The following is a 12,127-nucleotide window of genomic DNA, read 5'->3' as shown; positions in this document are numbered from 1 at the left end:
CCTCCCCTGCACCACGGGGGGATCGTTTAGGATGTATGCACATAAGATGTCCCAGGCATGTCGGAGATGGCTGGAAGCAGAAAATGTCTTTACTGTGGAAGACGTTATACAGGCGTTCCTTATAAAACAATTTCTTGTGCCCTGCAGAGGTACGAGAATGGGTCCGGGAGCGCACGCCGTGCACCTTGGATAGAGCTGCTGCCCTGGCCGATGAAGCCCTTACTATCCGACCGCAATGGAGGAGGCTTCTGGACAATAAACCATGGCCTGCTTCCACGCCCCGTCCCCCTCCGATTATATTTGCCCTTCCACCTATTCACAAGCCGATGACAATCACACCTCACCATCCTGTGTGGGCAACCTGGACATTTGCAGTCTGTCTATCCCTCAAGGATTCGGAGGGAGCCCCATGCAGCCTCACCTCGTCCAGTGCATCTTGTGCACTACATCCTGCCTGAGGAAGATCCCCGAGGCACCTTTGTCAGGTCTGGGAGGCCTGAACACCACCCCAACCTGTCTGACTACCCCTGGACATAAGGAGGGGGCTGGGGAGGACAGGAGCTGAAAGTCAGTTCCTGTGTGGTGAGGATGGTGTGAACACAGCACGTCGGAGAGAAAGAAAAGCGTATGGATTTTTTATCCTCTGTCTGCTGGATTATTGGACTCTCATCTCCTTGTATATTTTATCCTGTTACTGAACTGCATTCGTGTTCTGGACTATTGTATCCTCAGTGTGGTGGAATGTTCATGGACCTTTTAGTTTTACCTTCCCTTCTGCTTTCAAACATGCCACAATCACGCCTATCCTTAACGACCTACTTACAGCCAAAGCTAACGGTACTCTATACTCCTCCTTCTAGACCTGTACTCTGCTTTCGACACAATTGACCACTGCCTTCTACTACAGATCCTCTCCTCCTTTGGCATCAAAGAACTCACCCTATCCTGGATCTCCTCATACCTTTCCAACCGCACATTCAGCGTCTCCCACTCCCACACTACGTCCTCATCCCACCCTCTCTCTGTTGGAGTCCCCCAAGGCTCTGTTCTAGGACCCCATACTCTTCTCAATCTATACCCTTGGCCTGGGACAACTCATAAAGTCCCATGGATTCCAGTACCACCTTTATGCTGATGACAATCAGATCTACCTTTCTAGCCCAGATGTCACCTCTCTGCTGTCCAGAATCCCAAGGTTCTATCAGCCATATCCTCCTTCTTCTCCTCTCGCTTTCTCAAACTCAATGTGGACAAATCTGAACTCATTATCTTTCCTCCATCTCACAGATCTTACTTACCTGACCTATCGCAATTAACAACATCATGCTTTCTCCCATACCGGAAGTCTGCTGCCTCGGAGTAACCCTTGACTCTGCGCTGTCCTTCAAACCGCACATCCAAGCTCTTTCCACCTCCTGTCACTTCCAGCTGAAAAATATTTCCAGAATTCGTCCTTTCCTCAACCGTCAATCTACTAAAATGCTTGTGCATGCCCTCATCATCTCACACCTTGACTACTGCAATATCCTTTTCTGTGACCTCCCTGCTAACACTCTTGCACCTCTCCAGTCCATCCTTAACTCTGCTGCCCGACTAATTCACCTCTCTCCTCACTACTCTTCCGCTTCCCCCCTCTGTAAATCTCTTCACTGGCTCCCATTCCCTCAGCGTATCCAGTTCAAATTACTAATACTGACCTACAAAGCCATCCATAACCTGTCTCCTCCATATATCTCTGAACTAATCTCCATATATCTTCCCTCACGTAATCTCCGGTCCTCCCAAGACCTCCTTCTCTCCTCCACACTTATTCGCCCCTCACCCAACCGCCTCCAAGACTTCTCCCGAATATCCCTCATCCTCTGGAATTCTTTGCCCCAACACGTCCGACTATCAACCACATTCGGATCCTTCAGACGGAACCTGAAAACTCACCTCTTCAGGAAAGCCTACAGCCTGCACTGACCCCGCTGCCTCCTCACCACTACCGGAGCCACCGCCTCACCAAAACCAGAGCTCCTGCAACCCCCAACCTACTGTCTCCATCCCCACCATCCTGTAGAATGTAAGCCCGCAAGGGCAGGGTCCTCGCCCCTCTGTATCAGTCTGTAATTGTTAGTTTACTGTAAGTGATATCTGTAATATGTATGTAACCCCTTCTCATGTGCAGCACCATGGAATCAATGGTGCTATATAAATAAATAATAATAATAATTTTTGTTTGTGAAGGTAATTCAGGAATCTCATAATTGGTATTAATACGCAAAATCTCATTATTAGTGATGAATGAACTTGCTCGGATAAGATGTTATCTGAGCATGCTCTGGTGTTATCCGAGTGACTATGGCGTGCTCGAATAGAGAGAACATGGAGAGAAGATCATGGAAATGTTGTTGACTTGTGTGCCAGGATCATACATGTGGTCGCGTGACTGCGACCACACAGGGGAATCATGTCAGTGTACACACGGAGTGACGGCAGACTTCACTTCTCCGGCTCTCGTCTTCTTGTTACTTGTGATGTTTCTGTTCTGTGCTGTATATTGTGCAATCTGTTTCTTATTATAATCACTCACATTTTTTGCCTCTTTTTTTTTTTATTTGCAGACTCTTAAAATGTCTACACAGCTCCAGGACATTAGTTTCGGAGAGGGGAAGCCGCTGTTGGTGGAGAAGGAAGAGGTAATTATCATTGCACCCTTACTTCACGTCTTCGATGTCCGGCAGTGATACTCTGTTGGTCGGCTCTATGGTTACAGGATGTTTTTGCCAGTGTATGTGGATGTGAGTAATTTCTTAGGAATCATCTGTAGACGCCGGGCCTCCTGCGGGGTACACAAGGCAGAAAGTTAGAACGAAAAGATCCGGTGTAACAGGCCAGATTAACCCCCCGCCCAGAATATACCCGGGATTAAAGTGGCCTAGGCCAGATTATACCCCGGGTATATTCTGGCCTAGCCCAAACTATACCCCAGGTGATATAATCAATAACGGAGCTCCAGGCAGCAAACGGGGCCCCAGGAAGCGCACAGGGCCCCAGGCAGCGCACAAGGCCCCAGGCAGCGCACAGGGCCCCAGGCAGCACACAGAGGCCTCAGGCAGCACACAGGGCCCCTGGCAAAACACGGGGCCCTATGCCACTTTAACCCCGGGTATATTCTGGGCAGGGGGTTAATCTGGCCTGTTACACTGGCATACACAGTTATGTAATAATACTGCTATACTGTGCCTGTATAATACTGCTATTCACCGTACACGTACATTGCATGTTGGGTAGGGCTGTATGGAGCAAGCTCAGTAGCTGAACCCGGTGCCATACTCAGCTGGCGGTGTTATCAGCAGCAACCGGAGTGAGCTCTGATCGCTGCTGTTCAGCTACTGTATGTAGATGCCACTGCCAATTTCTGAGAACAGCAGTTAAGTGCCTTTGTTCCTCATAGGGGGTGAGTTTGGAGACCACCATTTTCTCCCATGCAGCACGATCAAAGTGCACTGATGGGTTGCAATGGAGGACAGGATCCTGCTGAAAACCATCATGCCTGCTACAATCATACTCCCATGGCTGAGCTTCATAGCAGTCTAATAATTTCACTACATCCTCCAAGGCTGGGGTCACACGACCATATGTTCTCTTATCCGAAAGAATCTGGCCTATTATGCAATCACTCTGATCAGAGTGTAATCCGTTTTTTCTCGAATAATGCGAAGATGGAGAAAACAAACTCTCCATCTTCTCCATAGTGTCTTCATCTTCTCCATTATGTCTCCATCTTCTCCATTGTGTCTCCATCTTCTCCATTGTTTCTCCATCTTCTCCATTGTGTCTCCCATCTTCTCCATTGTGTCTCCATCTTCTCTATCTTCTCCATCTTCTCCATTGTGTCTCTATCTTCTCCATCTTCTCCATTGTGTCTCCCATCTCCATCTTCTCCATTGTGTCTCCCATTTTCTCCACTGTCTCCATTGTGTCTCCATCTTCTCCATTGTGTCTCCATCTTCTCCACTGTGTCTCCATTGTGTCTCCATCTTCTCCATTGTGTCTCCCATCTTCTCCATTGTGTCTCATCTTCTCTATCTTCTCCATCTTCTCCATTGTGTCTCTATCTTCTCCATCTTCTCCATTGTGTCTCCCATCTTCTCCATTGTCTCCATTGTGTCTCTATCTTCTCCATTGTGTCTCCATCTTCTCCATTGTGTCTCCATCTTCTCCATTGTGTCTCCATCTTCTCCATTGTGTCTCCATCTTCTCTATCTTCTCCATCTTCTCCATTGTGTCTCCCATCTTCTCCATCGTCTCCATTGTGTCTCCATCTTCTCCATTGTGTCTCCATCTTCTCCATTGTGTCTCCATCTTCTCTATCTTCTCCATTGTGTCTGCATCTTCTCCATTGTGTCTCCATCTTCTCCATCTTCTCCATTGTGACTCCATCTTCTCCATTGTGTCTCCATCTTCTCCATCTTTTCCATTGTGTCAGTCCGGGAAAATCGGAGCACACTCATAAGTCATCTGAGTGCAGTTCGATGTTTTCCACAGACTCATTGACTTGCGTGTCAGAGTGCGATATGATCAGATCTAGCGATTTTTTTTCCCCAGACAGACTCAGTGCCAGGAAACAATCAGACGTGTGCACGGCTCCATAGAATAACATTGGTACGAGTGTGATCTGATGTTTTGTCGGCGCACAAACGGCCCTAATACAGTCATGTGCAGGAGCCCTAATACTGTGGTATCGCAAGGTATAGTAGAAGCCATCAAATGATCATAAGGGACCTATTTGTCCAAAAATTCTAAATGTGTGGCTTTTGGAAGAAGGAATGAAAAAAGAATATGAAAGTAGAAAAACAAAAAAGTCACCTGGCCAGCAAGGGGTTCACGTGGTTTTATTTTAATAATTCCTTTATCTTGTAGGGAATTACAGTATTACTGCAACAATATGAAATCCGGGTAAGTCAATATTTATCCTAGGAACCTTCATATTTACCAATGTATTGCTTTGTTCCGTAAGTTTTCTTTTTACATGTTGGTGATTTAATATGGCAAAAATGAGCAAGAGCAGCATGAAAGAACCCCTAACCTTCACTCTAGCCTTCCTCTTGGTCAGTTGTCCCAAAGTTACAGAGCTCCAAATGAAGAGCAGTATATGGCGGTATTATGTAAATGCTGTTTGGCCGTATTTTGTAGCAACTGTATGTCGGTTTTATATTCCTTTTCCCTTGGCTCACCATATCCTGGTGTGAGGAGAAGAGCTTTATAAAAAAGAATATGATTCCATGATACTCTGCTGGGAGATGTGTATGTTCTATGTGTCTTTATGGGGCCACCTAGTGGTTGTAATGTTAGTTGCAGTTTTTCAATCATTTTGTAAAGAAAGAGAAATTTGATTTTTTTTTTCAACTAAATTGAAGAAAAGGTGAGAGTAGAAATATTTTAATATGATGAGCTCCTATTATTTAGGCAATATAGGGGCAAAGGAACCAAGTAAGGGCCCTTAACTCCACAAGTACAGGAGTATTGCAGTGTATTGTACCTGAGATCCTGTGCAGTAGGGAAGTTAATAGGAAAGTTCAACTTAAAAAAAAACAAACAAAACTTTTCCTGTAAATTAAAAAAAATACCTACAGGATAAAAAAAATGAACATATTTGCTTTTGTCTTGCTGTAAAAAAAAATCGACGGTAATTATCTTTTATGGAACATGCCATTAAAAAAATTCCAGAATTGCTGTTTTTTTTTTATCATGGTGCATATCAAAAGAATGGAATAAAAGACAATGACGAGTTGTATGGAAGCCAAAATGGTGAGAATAAAAACTACAGTTTGCCATACAAAAAAGATGACAAAGTTACAGCTCTCAGAATATAGAGACGCAATCCAAATTTAGGGTTTTGTTCTTTTTTTTTTTAACCCCTTCACAATCTTTGAGGTATAGGTACTTCGAAGGAATGTCTCCATGCATTTGATGCGGGCTCCGGTGCTGAGCCTGCATCCTTTCCATCTTTCATGAGCCTCTAACAGCCGCGGGTGGATTCGAGATCCATCCGCGGCTGTTAACAAGTTAAATGCTGCTGTCAATCACTGACAGCGGCAGTTAACATGCACTTTTACCCTGCGGACGTGATCATGGATTGTCATGACAGCTGGGGGTCTGCAGAAGACCTTCATGCTTGTCATTGTAAATCTCCTATGGATACCGATCCTTGGCCAGCAGACATAGAAGATCATGATTTATGAAGCACTGCTGCAGCCCTGCTATATATAGCACAAACGATCGCACCTTCAGGTCTCCTATAGAGACTATTGAAGCCAGTAAAAAGTTAAAAAAAAAAGTAAAAAAAAGTTTTTAAAAATATGAATTTAAAAATGAAATAAAACATAAAAGTTCAAATCACCTTCCTTTTGCTCCATTCAAAATAAAACAATAAAAAAATACACATATTTGGTATCACCGCTTTAAGAAGCGCCCAATCTATCAAAATATAAAGTAAATTAATCCAATCGGTAAACAGCGTGACGAAATATATAATCAAAACCCCAGAATTTATTTTTTTTGTCTGTCGCTACATTGCAATAAAATGAAATAACAGGCGATCAAAATATTGTATCTATCCCAAAATGGTATCAATAAAAACGTCATCTCGGCGAGCAAAAAATAAGCCCTCACCCAGCCCCAGATCTTGGAAAAATGGAGATACTACGAGTCGCGGAAAATGGCGACTTTTTTTTATTTCTTACAAACTATGGATTTTTTTTTTTCACGACTTAAAATAGAACAAGAACCTAGACATGTTTGGTGTCTGGGAACTTGTAATGACCCAGAGAATCATAATGGTAGGTTAGTTTTAGCCGTTAGTGAACATAGTAAACAAAAAGTCCCAAAAACAATTGTGAAATTGCACTTTTTTTGCAATTTCACCCCACTTGGAATTTTTGTTCCCATTGTCCAGTACATTATATAATAAAACCAATGGTGTCATTCAAAAGTACAACCCATCGCTGAAAAAACAAGGCCTCACGTGGCCATATTGACAGAAAAATAAACTAGTTATGGCTCTGAGAAAAAGGGGAGGAAGAAAACGAAAGCGCAAAAAGGGAAAACGCAAGTTGGTGAAGGGGTTAAAGTAATAAAAGATTAATAAGAGAAAAACCATGTACAAACGGTATTATCATAATGGCACTGACCCACAGAATAAAGTAGAACATCAAACCATAAAAATGACACCCAAAAAATAAAGGCGGAAATTGTTGTTTTTTTTCCAGTTCCACTATTCAAAGATCATTTTTTCCTTATTCCAGTATGTTATCTGGTATATTAAAAGCTATGAAATATAAAACAAAATAAAAAAAAAAACCTCATTAACATAAGTAAACTAGGAAGAGGGTGATAAAGGAAGCGGAAAAAAATGAAAACGGATTGCAGCAGGACTTGGTTAAGGCACGAAATGACTGTTCAGACAAAGCACAGGCGCTCGGTGCACCCTTGGCGTGGCTGGGTATTTCAGTGCGCCCTCCCGCCTACTTGTCCTGCATCTATCTCCGCCCTCCGTGTCCTTGATTGATAGCTCTGACTTTACAGGAGCAGGAGAAGAGCGGAGATAGAAAACAACCAGGTGGGAAGGAGCACCGGTCGCCTGTGCTTGGTTTGAACAGTTACATTGTGCCAGAATCGCATTGTTTGGATTAAACTCTCGCTCTAGTTTATTGCGGGGGAGGAAATCCTCGATCCCGATACTTTGTATCCTAATGGAGCGGGATCCGATGTCTTTTCCGGTGCTTCCTTCCTAGTTTCCTGGTAACGTAATGATCTCCTGTCCCACTTGCCTGCTTGGCCCCTGTAAGTGTGTCAGCCGGTGAGGGGAGGCTAATCCATTTAACCGTTGTTATATCCAGCTCGCTAAAAGCCGCCATACGTGCAGATCTCCGGAAAGAGCATTGCCACGCGATTAGCGTTTATACCGGAGGGCAATCAGCGCTTCTGTATACGGATACGACAAAACACCCCTACAATGTGACACAGCTTATCATTGGGGCCTCTACTCTCTGGGGTCCGGGTACAACCTGTGCACCCAGTATAGTCACCCCCTGCTAATTTCTACTACTCTCCTGAAATACTCTGCGCTGCTGGGTCACCCTCTCAGGGTAAGGAGTGCGCTGGTCCCACCGGGGAGGCAGAGATATGTCCTCCCATGTTATATATGACGAGTCTACATGTTACGGGGGCAAGCTCATGGTCTGGGCAGAGAAATGGGAGGTCCACAGCAGCACAGAGGATGTCAGGAGAGATGTAGGAAGCATTGACCTGTCCTCTTATGTTAGATTGGAGATGGCTTCATGTTATGGGGGAAGCTCAGGATATGAGTCGGGGAATGGGAGCAGGGTCCCCAGCAGCACAGAGTATGTCAGGAGAGGAGCGTTGATGTTCCTGGAGGAAATGACCTGCCCACCCATCTGATGTCAGTAAGGACAAGTCGTTATGTGATGATTGATGAAGGGGAATGGTGCAATCATGGGTGGTCTCTGTGGATAGTAGTGGTTACAGTAACTCACTGGGAGGAAACCACAATGTAACGGTCTGTGTCTGCCTCATCCATGTTCTCTGCACCGTATGCACAGCGTCAGGCTGCTGGGATAAGGCCATAAATACTTGCTGCAGATGATTGTGACATTTTTGCGCTTCCTCTGTGTACACGGCCCCGCGCCAATGTTATGGATGGAACAATTCTTGTGCTGCATAAAGGTCACCATGTCTGGACAGATGGCGAGCAACTTCATCCTCAGCAGATTACCATGCTAGGTTCCAGCGCTCGCCTCCTCCCCTTCCCTGAGATGGTGTTTTAATAAAGAGGCTGCTTCCCTAATAACAGTGCCGTTCTCCTGTTATGTGCAGCCATCGGCCGCGCATCGATAGCACGTAATTTACTACTAACGAAGTCAGTGACACAAATGGCGCCAACAGTTACATTACAGCATTCAGCAAAGGGATTTCCAGACCCCTCGCGTCAATTAATTCTACACTAATAGCATAAAGGATGATGGATGGAAAAAAGGGACAATTAATGACTTACAGTGTGTCATCCTGTAGAGCAAGAACACTCCCCTGAGGATCACAGAGTGACAACCTCAGGGTCGGGCCACAAGCTCCATCGGAGCACTGATACTTGAGGAGGCCTAAGACCCTACTGTTACATAAGGCATGCTCGCCAACATTTTGAGGTTGTTGTGCAGGAAATTCAGGAATGTCTCTCCTCCCCCCCCCCAAACATGGTGGCATGGTGCTCAGTAAACCTTCAAGGAGTGCTGCCTGGGCAAGATTTATACGGCACCCAGGAGACTTCCTCATTTTCTAGCAATCCAGGATGTCTTCCTTTTTTGGGAGCATCCTAGATGTGTTCTAGCAAAGGGTGGTGTCACGACTGTTGTCGGGTATCCCAGGGCTCCTTCCCTGTCCCTAATGCTAGGGGGCACCCTATCTATCCCTGTTCCCTGGATTACTGCTAATGGTGATGATACCAGGGCCACATACCTTGCCTTATGTCAGTATTTTCTATTGTCCTGGGTATACAACCAGCTGGCCTACTGCTCCTCCCACCCTTGGTTTGTGTAAAGCCAAAATCCTTCTTGCAGCCCCTTGCCCCCTCTCTGTGAATTTCCATTCCCCCCTTCCTTCAGGCAAATGGTCATTGGAATGTGAGTTTTTATGGCCTGCCAGCTACCAGCTGAATGAGTTTTCCCCCAAAAGATCCCTTGTCTTAGAGGTATAATACTCAAAGCCAAATTCAATAACACACAGTAATCCTAGAAACATTAAAATTATATTTACAGGATCTGGGCAAATGGGGCTACGCATGGCAGCGTTTTGTGGCATTTAGGGCCTTCGGAAACCTAGGAAATGAATTTCTGCCTACCAGTAAATTACAGACATACCGTGTTTGGACTCTAAAGCACGGTAAAATCACAGGGGAAAAAATAATACCAACATGTTTGGCCTGTGAGCTCCTAGTCCAAAGATATGGGAAAAGAGTTTTTGATGAGTTTCCAAAATAGATGTATCTCCCAGAAAACAGCCCACATGTGAGGTCAGCAAGGTGGGAGTCCCTAAGTTTATGGCCAAACAATAAAACAGGAATGTCCATTTTGGGCGGCATTCAAAGCTGGAGAGACAGCAGCTAACACCATTCTGGGGTGCTGAATCATTTCTTTGGGAACTCTCCTCCACTTTATTGACACGTCATACCTGTGACTGAGAATTAGTAAGTTTCATACCTTTATCCCTTTTATTTTATAACTGTTTGTGCATATTTGTATTTTGTATCTTTGTAATATTTGTTGTATTTTTTTGTAAACACTGCCGATTTTTTCTGGAGTAAACTTGCTAGCTTCATTCTTTTTGCTCTATGATTGAACCGACACATACTTTGCACAAATTCACACTACCTGGGGTTGATTTCTGACTCTATATAGGCTTGGTAACAGACCGGGCTTATATCTAACGAGGAACTAGTGGCAGAATAACATTCTGGTGTTATTGGGGGATCCTGGCAGTGACAAAGGAGGTTTATATGTATATCCTCAGCCTGGGATTGGTGATATATACCACCCTAACTGCACAGTGCCCCAATAACCAGTACGAGACAGGGCAGCCTCTCCAGTGAATACTAGTCCTATGTGCAGTTCCCTGACTGACCTGAGGGTAAGGGAGGCACCAGTGAGCTGCAACTGTGTAAGCTCCATCACAGATTGGTGATGGCGGGGTGATATTCATATACCCCGGCTCTCGTGTGAGTGGGTTTTCCTGACACCTTAGCTACTGAATCCGCCCCAAGTCTGATCCCTCCCCCCACTCAGGGAAGGGGGGAGTAGTAGTGTATGGCTATATACCAGCTAGACTAACAAGGTAATACGTACAGGAATAAAGGAAAATACCAATCATACAAAAATGCACACCCAAACAACAGAGGGAAACATCGGAAAGTGAAGGATGGGAAAAACCAAAGTGGGAGAAAGAGCAGATTTACACACAACCAAAACCAAACAACAGTCGTTAGATAAATCTACCTAATGCCTTCTCAAACAACACGCCACCAACTCCTGAACCATGCAGTGTGAACCTAATACTGGCAACGCCTGCTTGCCAGAGAACAATTTATATAGGAGAGGGGAGTGGCGAACACTGAACAGCTGAGAGCATAAATGCAGGAAAGCTTCCAGGAGCGCTCAACTGGGAGGATTAACCCCTGCACTGCTAGAAAAAATCTGGACCGTTTAATATGAAGGTGAAATGCTTCTAATCAGTGCAGAAGTAGGAGAAATCAGACAGCATGGTCTTCTGGCTCCTCCCTGTTGCAGTAAACCCGTGACAGGTGGCAATTAATTTTTGCGAGGGTGTCATAAGAGACCGTGACTGTTGTGGAGGCAGAACCAATAGGCTGAAATTAATTCTGTTCAATATTAATATATTAATTATATTATTAATTTATTTTAATATTAATTGTATCACTTAATATTGTGCAGAATTAAGTAAGCTGACATCCCCCTAAACACAGTATGAGCCTCCACACAGCCCCCTATATAGAGTATGATCCCACACAGAGGACCCCTATATTTAGTATGAGCCCACACACAGCACCCCTATATATAGTATGCGCCAACACACTACCCCACATATATTCAGAATTAGCACCCACACAGTCCTCCTTGATACAGTATCAGTCCTCTATATACAGTATGAGTCCCCACAGTCTCCCTAGAACACAGTATGAGCCCCCATGGTGCAGCACAGGGACTACTATTTTCAACCCTTCGGATGTCTCAGTCTGCACTTTGCCTAGGTCTGTTCTAGGAGATAATATAAGGACACCAGCTGATTGCAATGAGGGCCAGGGCTGCCATCAGAAATTTCTGGACCACAAACAATCAAATTTCCACTGCCCCGTGGAACCTTCCAACATTGTCAGTAAATTAAATATGCAATTGTGATTTAATAATTTAAATCGAACATTGCTATGTCCTGTGTGTAAGTATATACTAGCAGTGAATAAACAGCACATAGAAATATATACCAGCACTGCACAAACATAACAGATCAATATATACCAGCACTGCACAAACATAACAGATCAATATATACCAGC

At 44.5% G+C, this 12,127-nt stretch overlaps 1 protein-coding gene across 1 annotated transcript in view; it reads left to right on the top strand.

Annotated features, from left to right (window-relative positions):
* The window catches only part of NDRG1 (N-myc downstream regulated 1), a 70,207-nt gene that overhangs the window by 23,600 nt on the left and 34,480 nt on the right, over nucleotides 1-12,127 (top strand). The window contains exons 2-3 of the mRNA XM_077271264.1: nucleotides 2,607-2,681; nucleotides 4,909-4,944. Of these exons, the coding sequence (XP_077127379.1) occupies nucleotides 2,616-2,681; nucleotides 4,909-4,944 (102 nt within the window). The 5' untranslated portion in view covers nucleotides 2,607-2,615. The remainder of the gene's footprint in view (nucleotides 1-2,606; nucleotides 2,682-4,908; nucleotides 4,945-12,127) is intronic.

The sequence above is a fragment of the Ranitomeya variabilis genome, chromosome 6 (genome assembly GCF_051348905.1).
Source record: "Ranitomeya variabilis isolate aRanVar5 chromosome 6, aRanVar5.hap1, whole genome shotgun sequence".
Lineage (NCBI taxonomy): Eukaryota > Metazoa > Chordata > Amphibia > Anura > Dendrobatidae > Ranitomeya > Ranitomeya variabilis.
Note: the sequence above shows the minus strand (reverse complement) of the source record. Positions and strands in the feature narration are given on the sequence as shown.